At 49.4% G+C, this 19,374-nt stretch overlaps 1 protein-coding gene across 2 annotated transcripts; it reads right to left on the bottom strand.

Moving 5' to 3' along the window:
- Positions 1-212: 212 nt before the first annotated feature.
- Positions 213-18,638, bottom strand: LOC120825426 (nidogen-1-like). Of its 2 annotated transcripts, XM_078079629.1 has the most exons (21): positions 18,255-18,635; positions 12,928-13,230; positions 12,597-12,826; positions 11,837-12,499; positions 11,661-11,776; positions 11,418-11,558; positions 10,880-11,131; positions 10,587-10,787; positions 10,269-10,502; positions 9,405-9,542; positions 9,125-9,250; positions 8,615-8,758; positions 7,753-7,881; positions 6,896-7,129; positions 5,320-5,492; positions 4,584-4,710; positions 4,221-4,392; positions 3,924-4,081; positions 3,669-3,792; positions 3,358-3,470; positions 213-1,484 (listed from the first exon to the last, which is right to left on the bottom strand). In XM_078079629.1, the coding sequence occupies exons 1-21, from the start codon at positions 18,459-18,461 to the stop codon at positions 1,372-1,374; spliced, it is 4,098 nt and encodes a 1,365-aa protein (XP_077935755.1). In that variant the 5' UTR covers positions 18,462-18,635; the 3' UTR covers positions 213-1,371. The 2 variants fall into 2 exon arrangements, with proteins under 2 accessions (XP_077935755.1, XP_077935754.1); XM_078079628.1 differs by having other exon boundaries at positions 11,661-12,499; positions 18,255-18,638.
- Positions 18,639-19,374: the final 736 nt, after the last annotated feature.

Here is a 19,374-nt window from a genome sequence, read left to right as displayed (position 1 = left end):
ATGACATGTGATGTAATAATGGATTTAAAAAAAAAAGACACAATTAGTTATACTATGTTACCTCATAACGAATTACAAAATGTCATCATATAGTATGTAAAAAAATATGTATGTAAATAAAAAAACACGCCATTAAGCCGACGGAGCTGCAGAATGACGACACGTTTTCTTTATTGAGACACACACACACATTAGAGAAAATATGAGATGGGTTTTGGTTGTTTGTTTACTTTTATTTTAGATGAAAACAGATTTCGGTGACTGAAGTCTTCACTGTGAAAACACCTCGAGTCGTCGTTCGGTGGATCACCACCAATAAACAGCACAGGAGCTCATAATTTACACGTTCATATAAAAATACACTGAGTTGTAACAATAGAAAACACTGTAAGGCTTGTCGGGTCCTCTTATGAAATACTGAGCTTAAAGATCTAATTTTAACATCAAGGATTGATCAAATATAGAAATACAGTTCATTATGATAACAGAATTGTTTCATTTTACAATTAAAGATTAGTACATTTAGTCAGAAACAAACAATCAGCCTTTATTTAGCTTCATCTTTGCTGATTGTCAACAAAAAAACGCCTCCGATGGTTTTGTGTTTATGTTTTTTAAACAGTTTGCTATTTAAGAAAAAAACAAAACAGATTTCAATCAGAAAATCTTTGTCAAGAGACTTTTGTAATCTTAAAAAAAGAAAAGAAAAAAATGACAACATCCGTACAATTCATTGATTTAAATCACTGCAATAAAGCTTTCAATTCTCGTTAGAACGTTGAAACCTGGAGTTGATGCGATCGCCTTCCGCCTCTATTGATTATTGATCAGTCGACTGGCGGCTCCACAGGAAGAACTTTCTGTAAAATGAGCTTTTTTATCTTTTATTTTGAGAAACCTTTTAAAGGCCCCGAGGATCCTTTCGCCTCCGGTACTTTGATCTTTGTAGAACAGAATTATATGATTGTTGTATGCAGTTATCTATAAGAAATCAATAAGCAGTTTCACTTTTACAAATACATGAAAACACAACAGGAAGTCCAACGTTTGATACCTTTTCAAATAACTTATCAACTGTTTGGTCAATGTGGTCATTTAAATAATCCCTGTACTTTAGATTTATCGTCAACTTTCTTCTCATTTTTGGAGAGAAACTTCAACCAGGAGTCGGATCACAAACGGCGTCTCGCCTGCAAGCGTGACATCACGAGCACAGCGAGGTCCGAAGGGCCAGAGGCACACTGAGGCCCAAAAAGACGAGCGTACGAAATGTTCCGTTCAAGTAAGGGAACGTGGAAAACCCCAAACTGAGTGGAGCGTGTCCCCGGCTCTCTCCCTGCAGCAGTGCTCTCGGGCTCCTCCCTGCGGACCTCACGGGCTCCCCTCCTCACACGGGCCGGCGTCCGGGCAGCGGCAGGTGAAGCCGCCGAGCCGCGGCAGGCACAGGCCAGAGCAGCCGGCGTTGTCGGCGCAGTGGTTGTAGGCTGGCGGGGCAGAGAGAGAGAGAGACGAGGTATGGAAGTAAATCTGTGTCTCATCGGATTTTGAAAGAAAAAGGTGATTGAATTTCTAGCACTGAATATTTATGCATTGAAATCATGTATCTGAATGTTTTTCAACGTTAAAATATTCAACTGCGAAAAATTCAACCGCAAATAATTCAATGCAAAAAAATTCAATGCGCAAAAATTCAATGCAAAAAAATTCAATGCAAAAAAATTCAATGCCAAAAAATTCAATGCAAAAAAATTCAATGCAAAAAAATTCGAACCGCAACATCCGGGAACCCAAGGAAGAGCAATCGATTCTAGATCAAGATCGGGAGCGTGCGTCAAGCAAAAGGAGCGAGCGCCCCAATACAACTTGGGCTTGTCGACTACGATGACCGGATATCAGCCATGTCCATTAATAACGGGGCTTCGTTGAGTGTTTTAACTTTAACTTCATGCCATCAGTGTGGTTTGTGTCTGTAAGATTCAGTAATCGACTGCTGTTGCTGGGATGCTTCGACGAGCTATTAGGAGTGATTGGCGGTTGAAACCAGGAACGCGCTTGTAGAGCATAGGAGCCGCTGCAGCGTAGTGGGGGGGTTTACATGCACGACCATATCATGTCTACGTTACACAACTAGAGGAACCGACAACGGAAACATGGAAGACATCTCGTTCTAGTTTGTGGGGTGTTTTTCAAAGAGGGTCATCTTGGCTTAAAATGAACTGGCAGCGTTAAAAGGGAAATCGCTGCGTTTAAAAATGGCGGCAAAAAGCAAATGGCATTAAAACAAAAGGTTCGTCTTAAGGAGGAGCGCTTACAGACGTTTTCCAATCCAATGCTAAAGTTTCCCCTTTTCAGTTCAGCAGGTGATTTGATGGTTCCTGGTTCTCAAATGTGAAGATCTGCTGCTTCAACGGATCTCACATCATCATGGATGTAAGATTGTTAAGTTAATAAAGTGACTTTCTACTCTACTCCATTAGGAAGAGCAGAGCGTGACTCCTTTCTGCTGCTTCTCAGATTGAACAGAGGAGGGGGGGGGGGGGGTGTCCACAGCTGGCCGCTTCACCCGGCGTTCCCACGCTTATATCCGTCCACGCCGCTTGGTGCATCTGGAATCAATCCGCTCGGCCTCCGGGAAACATCAGGAGCAACGAGGCAACGAGGAGGAATACGGTAAACTGAAGCACAGCGGGGTGCTGACGACAGGATAAAGAAGTGGAGCCGCGTTATCAATGCGATTACAACGACGCGACCACATTCCCGTTTGTTTGGTATTAAGTTATTGACGATGCGGCGGGAAGGATTTCATTGCTAAGCTCTTTAAAGCTGAAGTTGGTCTGCAGCTGTTTTTAAAACCAAACAGCTGGATCATAACTGACCGCTCAAAGTTCGGCACCATCGACGCCACAGCAGCTCTCTGTGTCCGGCCGGAATGCGCCGCGGCGCTCCCTGGTGGGAGGGCGCCAGAATGCAGGAATGCGCCCGCCCACGCGCAAAAATCTGCCATCAGTACATTGAAATTCCTTGCAGAGAATATTTGGCCCGATAACACAAAGGGACACTGTGTCGGTTTGTGTGACCGCGCCCGATGGCGAAGACGTCGACGGGGGAAATGTTTATGGTCTCAAGTCTTCTTCCCCACAGTCTTCTTCATCTAGTAAATCATGGTCCACTTGGAGTCAAACAGAACATAAAGCAGGGGGGGGTGCTTTAGGGCGGGGCTTTCTGTGATTGACAGGCCGCAGAGAATAAAGGCTTAGTCCCACCACAAAGGTCACCGCGGAGGTCATTCATGTGGTCACAGTGGTGCTGGAGAGCTATTAGCCTAGCGGCCCCTCACGGGGATGAAACGTGCGGTACCTTGCGGACACTGGGCCGGTGTCGCGGTGACGCCGTACAGCCGAGAGCGTTTCTGTGGCAGAAACTCCTCAATCTCTTCCCCTGAGACGCCGTCCACGGCCACCACCGCCTCCCTGGATAAAAGGAGCGAAGAGAACGGAATGCACCAGAGACCACCCACAGATGTTAGACACACCTCTGTGTGACACGTCCCGTCAAACAACGCAGCAGCGGCGACGTTTATCTAAAACCCACTCAGGCGCTCAGACGTTATTGTTCATGCACTTTAAACTACATCTGCCTGTGAGAGAGAGAGAGAGAGAGAGAGTTACCTCCTCCAGTCGGTGTAGTAGAGGTTCTTCCCGAGGTGGACCAGAGCGAAGGGATACTGGATCCCTTCCACGATCAGCCTCCTCAGGCCGCGGTGCGGATCCACACACTCCACCTTGCGGGTCCCTGCGGGCCCATCGAGCCACCAAACAATCAGCAGCCAGTCAGCAGGCGGGAGGGTCACATGACAGAGGACCGACGGCAGCAACGTGGGGATGGATCAGAGGAGGGGGGGGGAGGGCTCAGGTTAGTCTCACCTGCGTCGGCCCAGCACAGCTGCTGGCCTTCGTGGTCAAAGGTCAGACCGTTGGGGAGCCCCAGGTCGTCTTTCACCAGCACCGACCGATCCGTCCCGTCCATGTTGGACATCTCGATTTTGGGCCCGTCCCTGTTCCAGTCCGACCAGTAGAGCCGCCTGCGACAACCAGTCAGACCTCAAATACTACTGACCACAGGTGTACCGCCTTCACAACCACGACTACCTGCTACCTGCTCATCTTCAACCGGCCTTTTACTACCCAAAGACGGCACAGCAGCCGCCCTGCGGCACTCACCCGTACGCCGGGTTGGTGACGATGGCTCGAGGGTTGATCAGGTCCGTGTCGTGGAGGACGCGGCGCCGGCCGCCGTCCAGCTGGGAGACCTCCACGGTGTCGCGCGCGGAGTCGGTCCAGAAGAGGAGGCGGGCCACGTGGTCGATGGCGAGGCCCTCGGGACTCTGGAGCCCTGAGGGACGGAGCGGATGGATCAGCCCCCTCTGACCTCTGATTTGACCTCTTAGAATAAGGCCTTTAACCGGCGGGATCGGCGCGACCTTTTAAACTTGACCAAACTTTTCTTTTTCCGTTGTCCTAATCTAATATTTCTTATGTTTTTAGCGCCATAGCTGATGCATAATTTGCGACGAGGAGACGCACCTGTAGTGACGACCGGGACGACGTCTCCTCCGCTCAGGCGGGCCCGGCTGATGGCCGGCTCGGTGATGTCGGTCCAGTAAACCATCTCCTCCACGCAGTCGTAGGCCACGGCGATCACCACCCGGTCCTGAAGAGGGGAAGCGGGTGGGGGGGGGGTTCACTTTCAAAAGAGTCTTTTGTGACAGAACTCATCGGACCCGAAGGCGCCGTGCTGACTGGGGGCTTAGTTTGGCTGCAGCGCATCAATACCATAACTAATGGGCCGGAATATGTTAAAGAACAATCAGGCGGATTGTTTCCCAGCAACCGGAGACGCTCGATCGTGTGTGCGCACGTTGTTCAGAACGATGAGCGAATGTCGTCATCACATAGAAATTCCTTTTTTCACAAGGAGCTCATTCTCTGTGCATTTACTCTGAAGAAAAGACTCAATTTTTGTGTCTTTTTTATATTAGCTACATCGGCAGTGAGAGGTCCCGTGCGACGCTTAGCTTAGCACAAACATGACAAGCAACGGCTAGCCCTGCTTTGTTAAGGGAAACCCGTCTCGTCTCTGATTTGCCACAAAGTTTGATTCAATATTCATATGTCCCTGCACATGCATTTCACCATCATATCCACCTTGCGTCCGATACTTTGTTTCAGAACTAATGACATTCCCATCAGCGTGCAGTTTGTTTAGTTAGCAAATGCTAGCATGCTAATTGAGTCGAATTGAAATCTGCAGCCGTCTCACCGGGAGGTACAGCAGAGGTTTGGCCTCCTCCTGCTGCATGTCGTACCCGTCCAGAGGAACGCGTTCGATCTTCCCGCTCTGGGCGAACAGCAGGTGCGTCCCTGACGGGACGGGGTGCACATCGGGCCGTGGGGTCGGACCCCCCGGACCGGGAGTCACCGCCTGGTCGATACCTGCAAGGTCATCAATCGAGAGCGTGTAGAGCGTATAGGTCATATGGAGGATTTAAAGGAGGTATAGCATGTAGAGGCTTTAGAAGAGGTAGAGCATGTAGAGGTGGAAGGGCGTGTAGAGCGTTTAGAGCATGTAGAGCGTGTAGAGAATGTAGAGCGTTTAGAGAATGTTGAGCGTATAGAGCATGTAGAGCGTGTAGAGAATGTAGAGCGTTTAGAGCATGTAGAGCGTGTAGAGAATGTAGAGCGTTTAGAGAATGTTGAGCGTATAGAGCATGTAGAGCGTATAGGGCATGTAGAGCACGTAGAGCGTTTAGAGAACATCGAGTGTGTAGAGAACGTAGAGCGTTTAGAGAATGTAGAGCATGTAGAGCGTTTAGGGCATGTAGAGCACGTAGAGCGTGTAGAGCATTTAGGGGATGTAGAGCATGTAGAGCGTTTAGGGCATATAGAGCATGTAGAGCGTTTGGGGCATGTAGAGCGTGTAGAGCGTTTAGAGAACGTCGAGTGTGTAGAGCATTTAGGGGATGTAGAGCATGTAGAGCGTTTAGGGCATGTAGAGCGTTTAGGGCGTGTAGAGCGTTTAGGGCATGTAGAGCGTGTAGAGAACGTCGAGCGTGTAGAGCATTTAGGGCATGTAGAGCGTTTAGAGAATGTCGAGCGTGTAGAGCGTTTAGGGCATGTAGAGCACGTAGAGCATGTAGAGCGTGTAGAGCGTTTAGAGAATGTCGAGCGTGTAGAGCGTTTAGGGCATGTAGAGCATGTTGTAGACCATGAAGAGCGTTTAGGGCATGTAGAGCGTTTAGGGCATGTAGAGCATGTAGAGGTTTAGGGCATGTAGAGCGTTTAGGCCGTGTAGAGCGTTTAGGGCATGTAGAGCATGTAGAGGTTTAGGGCATGTAGAGCGTTTAGGGCATGTAGAGCGTTTAGGGCATGTAGAGCGTGTAGAGCGTTTAGGGCGTGTAGAGCGTTTAGGGCATGTAGAGCATTTAGGGGATGTAGAGCATGTAGAGGTTTAGGGCATGTAGAGCGTTTAGGGCATGTAGAGCGTTTAGGGCATGTAGAGGTTTAGGGCATGTAGAGCGTTTAGGGCGTGTAGAGCGTTTAGGGCATGTAGAGCATGTAGAGGTTTAGGGCATGTAGAGCGTTTAGGGCGTGTAGAGCGTTTAGGGCATGTAGAGCGTTTAGGGCGTGTAGAGGTTTAGGGCATGTAGAGCGTTTAGGGCGTGTAGAGCGTTTAGGGCATGTAGAGCATGTAGAGGTTTAGGGCATGTAGAGCGTTTAGGGCATGTAGAGCGTTTAGGGCATGTAGGGCATGTAGAGGTTTAGGGCATGTAGAGCGTTTAGGGCATGTAGAGCGTTTAGGGCATGTAGAGCGTTTAGGGCATGTAGAGTGGACTCACACAGGTGGGCGCTGCCGGGCCCCATGCGGGTGTTGGGGATCTCCCGTCCGGCGGCGTCCGCACACCAGCACTGGCCGATGGCGGCGTGGCACTGCGTGGACTCGTAGGCCCCGCGCTGGTCGCACTGGGGGACGTAGTGGCCGACGGCCGGCCGGGGGCGGAACGTGGAGGGGAAGCCGGGGGCGGCTGCCCGGGCGCTCTCTCTGTGGCGCTCGCACGCTGTCGCCTCTCGCTCTGGGAACAGAAAAAGTAGCACAGAGCGAGAGAAGGAAGAGTTACACGCGTACAATAATCCGGATAAGTTTCTTGACTTTTCACCTACACCTATTCAAACTTGAATAGGTTTTTGTTATCAGAACTATTCTCTTTTCACAGGAGACAAAATCTCAGAACATCTTGTACAGGAACAGAGATAAAGGGGGCTCGCTGACATCTGGAGGAGCCGCCTCCATCTTATCCTCAGGGGTAACCGCGGGCAGCCACAACACGCCACAGCGCCCCGCCAGATAACAGCCCGACCCACAGGGACACCGCGAGAAGAAAGAAGACCCCCCCCGCCCCCCCCGCAGAGAGAGAAGGGGGGCGGTCAGAAGACACCGTGACCAGTTACGACAGTAAATGTACCGCTTTGGCACCTTGTGGTGAAGTAAAAGTGAACGGGCAGAACACAGTAAAATACGCAGTTCATGTACTTATTCTGAAGGAGAAGTTATGATTTGCCTTCTACTTTACTTATTTACATTTTCAGCTCTCATTTTACACGTTATATATTATACACTATTTCGACCCCTTCCTTCTGGGACATTATAGAGAGGATGCGACTTTTAAAGCACATTTGAGCGACGGCCGGAACCGACCGGAGGAGGCGGGGCTGCACTGGAAGCCGTCGCCATGGAAACCGGGATGGCACTGGCAGGCGTAGGAGCCCTGCGTGTTGGAGCAGAAGGCGGCGCTGTGGCATCTGTCCTGCTGACACTCGTCCACGTCTGAAGGGGCGGAAGGGGAGAAGATAGAAAAAGATGAAGAACGAAGGCGGCGGCGCGGAGACTTTAACGGCCACGAGAGCGCCTGAGAAACCAAATCTCTGATTCAGCCAAATAATAATAAACAAAACAAGGATTCAAATACTGTCATTTATGCAACAAACTTTGACAACGTACATAATCTAACAAAATACTGCAACGTTTTGTCTTGGTTCTCCTTTTTTGTTATGTTTACACATATTTGTAGTATCGTTCGAGGGGGCAAGAATGATCCTGTGTGATTGTGAGTGAATAACAAGTGAAGACCGGCTGCTCTCTGAGAGAACATGCTAAAGACAAAAAACACCCTGGTCCCTTTCTACTGCTTCCTCTGCACATGTGAACATTCTTTGGCTCGGGGTCTCCTGAGTGGGGGGGAGATGATTTATCCGGGAGAGACGAGCTGCACAGCTGTAAGGCAACGTGCTGCATTTCCTGTCCAGGTGGAAACATTTCCGGCCTGTTTGATACGTTCACCACCGCTGAAGGGTTTGGAATCAGCTGTTGCACTGTTGTTTTTCTCCGCTAGGTTAATGAAATGCATCTCAGATAGATAGATGAAAAGATTCGTACAAGTTGAAGGCAAAGCTAAACAAGAATCCTTCAGGGGGAAAAACAAAAAAACCCAATCAAAGGTTTTCTTTTGTCCCGCCCGTGAACCTTGGATTGGATACCGAAGTCCCGTCTGCCGACTCACCCCGACAGAGCCGGCCGTCCCCCTCGAAGCCCGGCAGGCAGGAGCAGGCGAAGGCGGCGCCCCCGGCGGGGCTGCACAGCGCTCTCTCGGGGGCATCGCAGTCGTGGCTTCCCCCCTGGCAGGGATCCGCCGGGCGCTTCTCCTCTGCGGGGCGACACGCTCAGTGAGGTCAAAGGTCAAAGGCACCCAGGAGACGAGTGGTTGAAAGGTTGAAAGTTTCAATTCGTACTTCAGCCCTTTAAACTACTGTTAAAACTTAATTTATCGAAAACAAAACAAAAAAAATGCCTGTTATTGTGGCCAAAAATATGTATTCATATTTTGTCTACGCACTTTTGGTCTGAGTCTGTTCTCCCCGTGTTTATAGGCCACATTAAGACTCATTCAGATCAAAATGAACCAATCAGTGCAGCAGCACACGTGAAATTAAAATCGTTTTTTGTTAACGAGCGGCTCTTCAAACCAAAAACACCCACACAGACGCACACAGACAGACACACTTAAACGTACCGATGCAGGTCTTTCCGTCGCTGGCGAACAGGAAACCGACGGAACACTCACAGTGGAAACTTCCGGGCTGATTATTGCAGACGGCGTTGGATCCACAGATCTCTGGAGATCTGCACTCGTCATCATCTGCCAAAAACACACCCGAAAGGGCTTTTAATTCATTACATTTATCCAACAACATCAAGGTGGAACAGACCGTTCAGCTTCTTCAGATTCAGACGTAATCATGAATTACAAATCTTATTATATTAGTCACTCGTCACATCACGGACGGCGTTACCGTGGCAGTAGCGCCCGTCTCCGATGAAACCGGCGGCGCACTGGCAGCTGAACTGGAGGCCTTCGGCCGGGCGGCACGCGGCGTTGATGTCGCAGCCGTGTCGGCCGGTGAAACACGGGTTCTGCTCGGGATCACTGCCTGTAAATACGAAGGAATGAAGGAAAGAGAAAAGAACAGGCTGCAGGTTCATATCAAGAGCAGAAAAACCACCGCCTCTGTGTCCTCCTTTTCCCATCATGCAACACCACGCAGATGTTTCACTTCTTACCAGCAGACTCTGGCTGAGTGGTGTTTGCTTGTGTAACTTCGAATCCCCCCCCCCGACCCCTTTACTGGTTCCTATCAACAGCCCCCACTAGCACCGGTACCGTTAACCCTCCTTTTTAATAAAGCCCCTTCCAAGCTGCCCTCCCTCTGTGGCCTGGAGGCTCCTCATCGACCTTCACCCCCCCTGCCAACGCTCCCTCGTCCTCCTCTCGCTGCAGCTGAGGAAACACAGCCGGGCTCAGAGAGCTGTTTGTCTTTCCTGTGATGTTCAAACATCTCAGAGGCACCGAAGCGCCGGGGGTAGGGGGCGTGTCCCGGCGCATACCTCGGGGTAATGACTAACATCTCTAAACGCTCCCCGACAGATGACCGCGGGAACGCCACTGAGCGACGCTAGCGCGACCTCATGGATGTTATATAATTACATTCGTCTCTTCACAGTAAGAAGAGGAGCCGATTTTCTTATAATTTACAAATGAATTGCTATTCATTATTAAAGTTAATTTTCGTGATCTGAATCCTCTTTCCTGTGTTCCTTAATCCCCCCCCGTCAGGACGCACACTTCGGTCAAACGCGCGTTTCCTCCCGGCGCTCACCGTGCACCGAGCCGATCTTGTTGCTCGTGGCGTAGCGGATCAGCCGGTTGTGGGCCTCGAACATTACGAAGACGCGGTCCACGCTGAGCTGCTGGGTGGACGGCGCCGCCCCGGAGGCCTCGCCGTGCGCGCAGCCCTCGAAGGTGAGGCTCTGTCGCAGCTGGTAGCTCCTGGTCTGCACCTCGCCGTCGGGGGAGGTGACGGTGTAGTCGCGGTTGGAGGAGGACGCGATCACTGGGAGGAGAGGAAGCGGTCAACTCATGATTGTTTTTCCACCCGTGTAGATCATCCGCTGTGTGTTCCTCCCTGTGCCCTTACGGTTCCTGTCGTACTGGTAGACCTCCTGGTACGGGTTGATCTCGACGGAGGACCCCAGCGGGACGGCGGGCAGGCGTCCCTCCAGCTCGGTGTCCACCACCAGGTGGTCGTGTTCGTCGATGCCTTTGAACTGCTGCGTGATGGTCAGCCGCTCGTTGCCGGGGTGGAAGGTCACCTCGGCCTGCCGGAAAAACCGTCCGCCTGCGTGGACGCGGGAGAGAGCGCACGGCCGAGCGTCAGGAAGCGCAGTTCACGTCCACGGGCCGAAAAAGAACAGCACAACGGCAACTTACCGATGAGGCTGAAGCCGTTGCGGTGGCCGGGCTGCTCCAGGGCGAAGGCCCAGCCGATCACGCCGCCAAGGGGCGTCAGCGGCAGCATGGAGGGGCCCAGGGCGTCGGGGATGTTGCTGATGGCCACGGAGGCCCGCCCGTCGTTCACCACCATGTACGAGTGCAGGTCGTTGTTACTGAGCTCGACGGCGGAGGGCGAGTTGCCCACGAAGACTCGGCCGCTCACTTTGCCGTTCATTCTCTGTGGTTTGCCTGGGAAGCAACAAACCTGGTTACCAGTCAGAATCGCAGCTTCAGCCACGGGTTGAGACGAACAAACCAAGTCCCGCATTGTCTTTGGTTAGCTTCTGGATAATTGGAATTGATGCATTCTTTCCATATTTTGAGATAATGGCCAATCTACTATTGATTGATACTTGACCGCAAAGGAGAGTCTGCAGATACGAGTTCTGCGGACGATCTGTACGAATAACCTCAAGCTCGGATGACAGGTCTTTGGATATTAGTAACAATTATTGACGCTGAAAGTGCTTCTCACCCTCAGCTACGCAGTCCTTCCCGTTACCATAGAAACCCGGCCTGCAGTGGCAGCAGTACCCGTTGCTGTAATCCCGACAGTCTGCGAAAGCCGAGCACTTGAGCCGGTTGTGGGCGCACGTCTCCGAATTGTACGCAAAAACTGTAAAAAAACAAAACAAAAGGACAGCCAATCAAGACAAATGCCAAAAAAAACTCCTTTTGATGTGATTTAAGAATCAAACGAAATGTTCAAGCTTTTTACCGGTCACATCGAGAGCTTCCTCCTCGTCTACCACGACGATCTGGGGTTGCTGGGGCCGGGAATGGCGCGGTACTGGTTGGACTAGATCGGGGTGCGTCGGGTCGACTGGAGAGTATCTCGGCTCGTTGGTTTCAGGGTCCAGATATCTGGGTTGGGAAGGCTCAGAGTCGGGGTACCTCGGCTCAGAAGGGTCTGGGTATCTTCGTTCAGCCTTTTCGGGGTCGGTGTACCCTGGAGTGACTGTCTCCGATTCAGAGAATTCAGGCTCAAACTGACCAGTTCCTTCATAATCTTCAGTTGTCGGTTCGGTGTACCCTGGAGTGATGGTCTCAGGTTCTGGGTACTCAGGCTCAAACTGACCAGGTCCTTCATAATCTTCAGTCGTCGGTTCTGTGTACCCTGGAGTGATGGTCTCAGGTTCTGGGTATTCAGGCTCAATTTGACCAGGTCCTTCATAATCTTCAGTCGTCGGTTCCGTGTACCCTTGAGTGATGGTCTCAGGTTCTGGGTACTTAGGTTCAGATTGACCAGGTCCTTCATAATCTTCAGTCGTCGGTTCGGTGTACCCTGGAGTGATGGTCTCAGGTTCTGGGTATTCAGGCTCAAATTGACCAGGTCCTTCATAATCTTCAGTCTTCGGTTCGGTGTACCCTGGAGTGATGGTCTCAGGTTCTGGGTATTTGGGTTGATACTCGGTCGGAGTCACCTCCACAGCAGGCGTGGTGGCTTCCTCCTCCTCTTCAAGTAAGCCAGTGACCGTTCCTGGTGCAATGGCATGAAAGAACGGCGAGGAGCCGATCTCGTACACCCAAACTCCCTTCTGTCCCGAGTTTGTCTTTCTAGTTGGATCAAAGAGGGAGAAAAAAATCAGCCGCGAGGACAGGACACGGTCACTAGTTGCGTTCTATTCAAGCACAAATGGCATTCGATTCATACTCGGCGAGGTCCCTGACGGAGGTCTCCTCGTCTGTGGTGGTGCGGAAGTAAGTCCCCTGCGAGTCCTTCCAGAACCAACCCGCCACGAGGCCTTGGTTGAAGCCGGCCTCGAGGAGCTTGTTCTCGCCCCCTACCGACGTGGAGACAAACTGCAGACCGCTCCGGGGATACAAGAGGATGGCGCAGGAGGACGACTCCATGGAGGCCACCACCAGCTGGAAGGTGTTTCTCTGAAAGTACAACGGGGGACACTGTTAGTTTTAAGGCACTGCATCCGTGTCTCCACAGCCCCCCATAAGTCCATTATATTGCATCAAAAAGTCTCCCTCACCTTTGTGCCCAATCCGTCTCCTCGCCCGGTTGTCCCCCGGGCGGCCATGTTTTCCCAGGTGACCACGAGGGCGGCGGTGGGCTCCACCCCCTCGTCTCTGGGGAAAGCTCGGCTGACGTACTCCGCGGCTCGGCTCAGGACCTCCGGGCTGCTGTCCCACCTGAAATGGACCTTTCCCTGTCCGTCGCTGTCCTCCAGGTCTCCGAGCAGCGCTGCAATCATTCCGAAACCGGCAGGCATCTTCCCCAGGTACTCCAGCTCCTTCGGGGGCCCGTCGAAAGACACCAAGCCGTTGGTGTTAATCTGGAAGAGAAGAATAGTACGGCTTCATTTTCATACTATGATTTATGATCCTCAGTAGGCAACATTGTCCTTACTTTTGTTACGACGTATGATGCAATAATAATACCTAACTAACGCATTCAAAAAAGAAAAATGTAATAATTATGGTTTAGTATGTCATATTTATGAGATTATGTTACCGTTAGCAGCTCTAGCCAGTGCGTTCATTGAGGCTAATTATTAATAAAGAATTTGTATCTCTGACAAACGTTCTCATTCCCAGGAGATTACGAGAAGAGGAAAAAGGTTTTTCTTTTCTTCCATAGTTTGACTGGATTGTTGACATGCTAGTGGAGGGTACCGACAATGAAGGAATGGAGATACAGAGAACGGTGACATAGACAGCTGGGATTTCTCCACTCAGAGATGGAGAGGTCGAGACCTCCGGGTGGAACCTCCAGTAAACCTTCGGATCTCCACTCTTCTGCGGCTCGGCTCGCTTTGTCGAACAGCAGCAATATAGTAAGAAGGAAAAGCCTGTTGAAGGTAAATGTCTCTATGGCTGCACATGTGTTGTGTAGAAATACCACTTCTACGTTTGCGTGATCCAACTCCTTTTTTTAAAAACTCTAGCTGACAGCAGAATGTGGCTGCACCACCACATCATATGAAACATCAAAGATTTCCTGCAGATCTTTCAGCCCCATCACAGGACATTGGAAGATAGGCATCACTCTAAAGCTCTTTATCATTGTACACATCATGAAGCCCTTTTGGTTTGGGGGGCTACGGGACGGGGGGGGGGGTTTAAGCTGTCGAACATGCAGCAACTTGCAAGTGTAACAAAGCAACACCTAAAACTACTGCTAAACAAAAGGTTGCTGTTTGAAGGCTATACAAATGGTTTTTTTTTTCATCCGTAAATAATTATAATAAATATATTATGGGGGGGGGGGGGGGGGTCAAAGGTCGAAGGCTTCGGGCCTCTAGAAAACATGAAAGAGGTATCGTGGTGGCTAGCGATGACGCCGTGAGTTGAGGAAGGGGATGAAATAAGAGCCGGAGAGGAAAAAGCCGTCCTGCTCGGCTGCCTCTGTAAAGCCCGGGGGGATTAGGCCCAGACGTTTCCCCGGGGGGGGCGGGGGGGTTTCACTGCAGAGACTTCCGGAAAACGCATGAGCGGCAGCAGCGTGCGGGCGGGTGAGAAGGCCGGTGTCTCCCAGCAGGTCTCTGACTTTAGAGAGGGAGACCCCAGCGGAGCCGAGGACACTTCAACAGGAAGCCTTTTGTCCCGAGCACTAAGCGAGCTAACCGCTAACGACTAACGACCCCCCCCGGAGGCCTTTATGAGTCCAGGCGGATGGGGGGGACGAGCTTTGTCTCCAACATTTAACCATTTTAAACTGCGTTTTCACCCATTTTGAGAATATATAATGTTGAATTAATTTAAAGATAATCAGTCGAAAAACACTAAACAATTTAATTTTCGGGAATTCAATTTCCAGTGCGTTTCCTCACAGGGAGCCTGTGTAGCAATGTAGCAAAGGATTATGGGAGTTCTCTTCACATTCATTTATTTAGTGTTTAGGAGGGTTTTAGCAGGAACAAAAATAATATTGTCTGTTTTTCTTTGACTTAAGATTCATGCGTTTGATGACTAAAATCATTCGTTCGGGTAAATAGAAACAAGAGAGTGCTCCACAGTACAGAGGCACCACAAGAACGATTTTCCTACGTCATCCCCATTAAGAAGAATTAAGGCCCAAACGGAGTGGTTTTATTTTGAAAAGGTCTGGCTGCTGTTACACATTTCCCAATGGAAAAGTTACATGCAATACCCCTCTTGTTTTATTTGTAAAGCTACTGAACACACAGTCTTCCTCTCGGCGGCGGATTCACAGCAGCTAGTGGCCCATTCGTACATGTAGTAAAGCAACCGGTGTCTGAGGACCCGCCGGGACGTCGCTGACATCACTCATGTCCGACCCCTGAGATCATCACTATCAGTGTGAGAACAGCGGCGGGCCGGAGACACACTGAGCCTCGCCATCTGGTTTTTTTTCGGAGGACAGATGTCTCCCGTCCACACGTTACAGATGTGGAAACTGTGGGGAGGAGGCGCCGCTTCCTGTCGAGGGCTTAAAGAAAACCTCCTCGGCAGCAGCAGCCGGATGATTGACTGAGCGTCAGTTTGAAAGTTTAAGAAAGCCTGAGGTGGAGTGCTGATAATTACCGGGGAGCAACAGGATGTCACTCACTCTGGTGGGGGGAGGAGTGGGGGGGGGGGGGGGTGGGGGTATAGTTAGAGGCACTTGAAAGAGGGGGCGTGTGCGTTATGGAATGCAGACTCACATGCGACCGACTACAGCTTCACACCGCGGGAAACTCCAGCAGAGGAGGACTGAGAAGCCTTTTATTCTGAAAATCTCCATCATTGAAAACTGAAACCGGCAGTATTTTAAATTCTTTAAATGTTCGATTCCATTTGATGAAAAGGCGCAGCCTTAAACCTATGTAGCTCCTACTTAACAAACTTTAAAAAAAATAACTAGAAAATTCACAATATTCCGTATCATTTTATTGTGAAAGGAACCCCATACTTTTAATTTTCCTACACGCTAACATCGGCGCCGACGTGGTCACACGTCTGTGGTTAAATAAACGAGAGGCACGGAGACGACGTCCTTGAGGTCTTCCTGCAGAGACGCGGCCTCTTGCTTCAACAGGAGGATGCAAAACAAATGGTGCAGCGATTGAAACACACTGTGTGTGCGTGTGTGTGTGTGTGTGTGTGCGCGTTTTGGCCGCTTGTGCAAATTATTTAAATTCTTGATTAGTCAAAAGGTAGAGAACGGACAGACAGTCCGTCACTCGTGACATAAAGCTCACTCAACGTGGACTTTGAGTGAGACGACTACACGAGACTCAGAGCAGCGTTCAGAGCTTTTACCCAGAATTCTTAGCAGCGCGAGAGCTGTACAGGAAGGATCGTCGGGGTGCCATCGGTGGAAAACACTTTTTTTTGGAGGTGTCGGGGGGGGGTTTTAGCCTGTTTATGTCGACCCAAGAGAGATTAGAGGTCTCCTAGAGGAAGGACCAGCTGATGTTTGTATCAGTGTGTGTGTGTGTGTGGGGGGGGGGGGGACCAGCTGGATTCATCTGTGAGGGGTACAGGAACCGGGGTTTGACACGTTATCGGGTAACGCTGCTGGGAATCTGAAAGATGAGAATCCCACAGCACATGGCAGACTGGATGTCGCAGGATGTCATTCAGGGGCCCCAAAATATAATAATAATAATAATAATAACTATAATGTCTTGACGGAGCGATCTGTGTGGTCCTGTTGTTTTAACGCGACCACTGCAACGGTTGACAAATGGTGCAGTGACTGAAACAAGGAAAACATGACTTTTCTCCCTCTTTTAGCTCTGCTTTGGGTCTCTACCATTTGTTGAGGGAAATGCCTTTGACACCATGCGAATGAGTCGAGGGTCGGACGGATAAACTCTGAACTGCGACTCACTGTGAAGCTCCGTAAAAGTCGAGGAGACCGAGGGACCAACTGAGAAATATAACGAAATATAACATGTGACCCCAAGTTTTGTTGGAACACAATTTAGTAATATGCAAAAGTAATAAACGTTTGACAAAGGCTTCTTCTACTTTGCATTTAGATTGCTTTAACGTTTATTTATCTTTATTGCACAAATTCCATGAGGAAAGTAGCATACCTAAATACCTAAAACAGCTGAAAATCAAAATCAACTCTTTTTTTCACTCCTTAAGGCGATGAAAACAAATTAATGCAAAAATAATCAAAGAAGTTGAGTTTGTTGGAAACCCGTTTCACACCTTGTGTAGATGCTCCAATCTGGATTAGCTGTCACGTGACCTGAAGAATGCATCCTGAGAGCGTATGTGTGTGTGTGTGTGTGTGTGTGTGTGTGTGTGTGTGTGTGTGTGTGTGTGTGTGTGTGTGTGTGTGTGTGTGTGTGTGTGTGTGTGCGTTGATGAAAGGCTTATCTGTGTTGGCTTTTAATTGACTCACATTCCAGCCTCTGTTCACATATTCAAAGTGACTCCAACACCTCCGTCAGCTAAATAAACAACAAACACACACACACACACACACACACACACACCTGTCTGCTCACACCAACACGTCAACACTTCCACCACGTTCGCCCCAAATCAAACACTGGAGAGCCAGAAGCCAGCGGGACGCATGTGGGCCTGACTCTTATTGTGAAAACAGTTTTTAAATGAGGGGATTAAAAGCCGATAGAAAACCTTATCAGCTGCCGAAAAACAAACAGGAGTGAAGAGACTATTCTCTCCAAACAATCAATCCCCGGAGTGTTCATGGTGGGAAAAAATCCTTTGAGACAATTGGAACATACTGAAAGGTGTGGAACCCGAAGTAATAACGCTTATTAATAATGAATTAATAAGCGTTAAGTGGAGGTCTATGAGGTTCAAAAGTGTAAAACAAAAAGACCACATCAGATGAAAGAATTTGAAGGAGCAGCGCAAGTTGGGAGACATGAACAACAGCTGAAAGGAGCTGAAGTGGAGGAATTCAAACAGAAATCCTCATCAGGTGTGAACCGACGAAAGGAGAAAGGAGACAAAGCGGTTGACAGCAGAGTTTGGAGACGGATTAATAAAGACATAAAATCACCGTTGGAGGGAATAAAGATGAAGATGAAGTCCTCGTCCTTAAAAATGAGAAGTTACTTATGACACCATAACTTTCATGTGATGAGTTTAAGGAGATTTTAAGGTTTAAAAATTTCTAGATTCTGTTTCTTTATATGTTGTTTATATTAGTTATCAAGAAAAAATAAGATACTATCTGATTAATGTTGGGAAGCAGAAAAGTAAGATCAACATTAGACTAAAGACTTTTCGAGGTTATTTTAGACATTAACGTATTAATGATAAAAATGAAATAAAAAGTAACTAAAAAATCAAACTAACTTTTGATGAATGAACCTCGTGTTTAAACCGCGTTTCTTCGCCACTAAACCCGCGTTGAACTCACGTAAACCCGGTCGAAGACTCTCTGGAAGAAGAACAGGGAGCCGCGGAGGGGCAGCTCGGCCGCGGAGTCCGAGCCGGGCGGCAGCTGCTGGTCACCGGCCTCCGCTCCGAACGCGAACAGCTCGCGGAGCTCCAGAGCCCGGGTCCGGTCACTCAGGCTCAGCAGGGCGGACCAGACCCACAGCCAGCTCCGGTACCGGGCGCACATCGCGGCACTCCGGTGATGAGAAGCCGGGGAAGCAGGTGAGGGTGAAGCCGTGGATGGGTGGTGGTGGTGGTGGTGATGGGTGGATGGGGGAAGGGGGCGGGGACGAGAGAGAATTACAACAGCCGAAACGACGGCGCGCAGCGGCGGAATGAGGCGAAGGGGAGGCGGGAGGGCGGGACGGACAAAGGAACGGCGAGAGCGGTGGTTCACGTGACATCCGGTGAAGGGTTTTCAAAATACACGGGCCGAGCACAAAATAAATAGCGTCCTGTTTAGGTAGTTACTCAGGCATACAGTCAATGGGGGGCGAGATGTTCAAAGGCTTTTTTTTGATAATTAGCAACACTGCTGTAAGAAATACTGAAATCAGTTGTTAAAAGTCAAGCAATCCAAATTTCACTCAAGTAAACATATTATCAACAAAGTGTCCTCGTAGTACCAAAACCACTGGTTTCTTCTCCCTCCGTGATTTTTTATTAATTGTATAGCTCCGTGAAGTTTGGGAATTTTTCTTAACTGGTGGACGATGATTTTATTTTGGTTCGAAACTCCAACCGGAAGTACTAGTCTTGATGGTTTTGAGTTTTATGGAAAAGTCTTGCATGGATGTTCTGAGTTTCTATTTGCACGCGACATAATTACAATGACATTTCCATAACACAATAACAACGTTGTGTTGCATTTTACATTAATATGAAGACATTTTTGTACATCCAGTTTTCTTTACTTATGAGTCAGAGCTCAGCACAGTGATTCAAGACTTTGTCGATCTTCTTTCTTCACTCTCTCCATCTTTATCCGCCCATTCGTGTTCTTCACAGCAAATCTTTCCATGTTCTCTTTATCTCTGTCACACCTCACTGATCAGCGGCAGTACAGTGATCAAGTACACATAAGAGGTACTTGTACTTTA

This window comes from Gasterosteus aculeatus, chromosome 9 (assembly GCF_964276395.1).
Source record: "Gasterosteus aculeatus chromosome 9, fGasAcu3.hap1.1, whole genome shotgun sequence".
NCBI classification, from domain to species: Eukaryota; Metazoa; Chordata; class Actinopteri; order Perciformes; family Gasterosteidae; genus Gasterosteus; species Gasterosteus aculeatus.
Note: the sequence above shows the minus strand (reverse complement) of the source record. Positions and strands in the feature narration are given on the sequence as shown.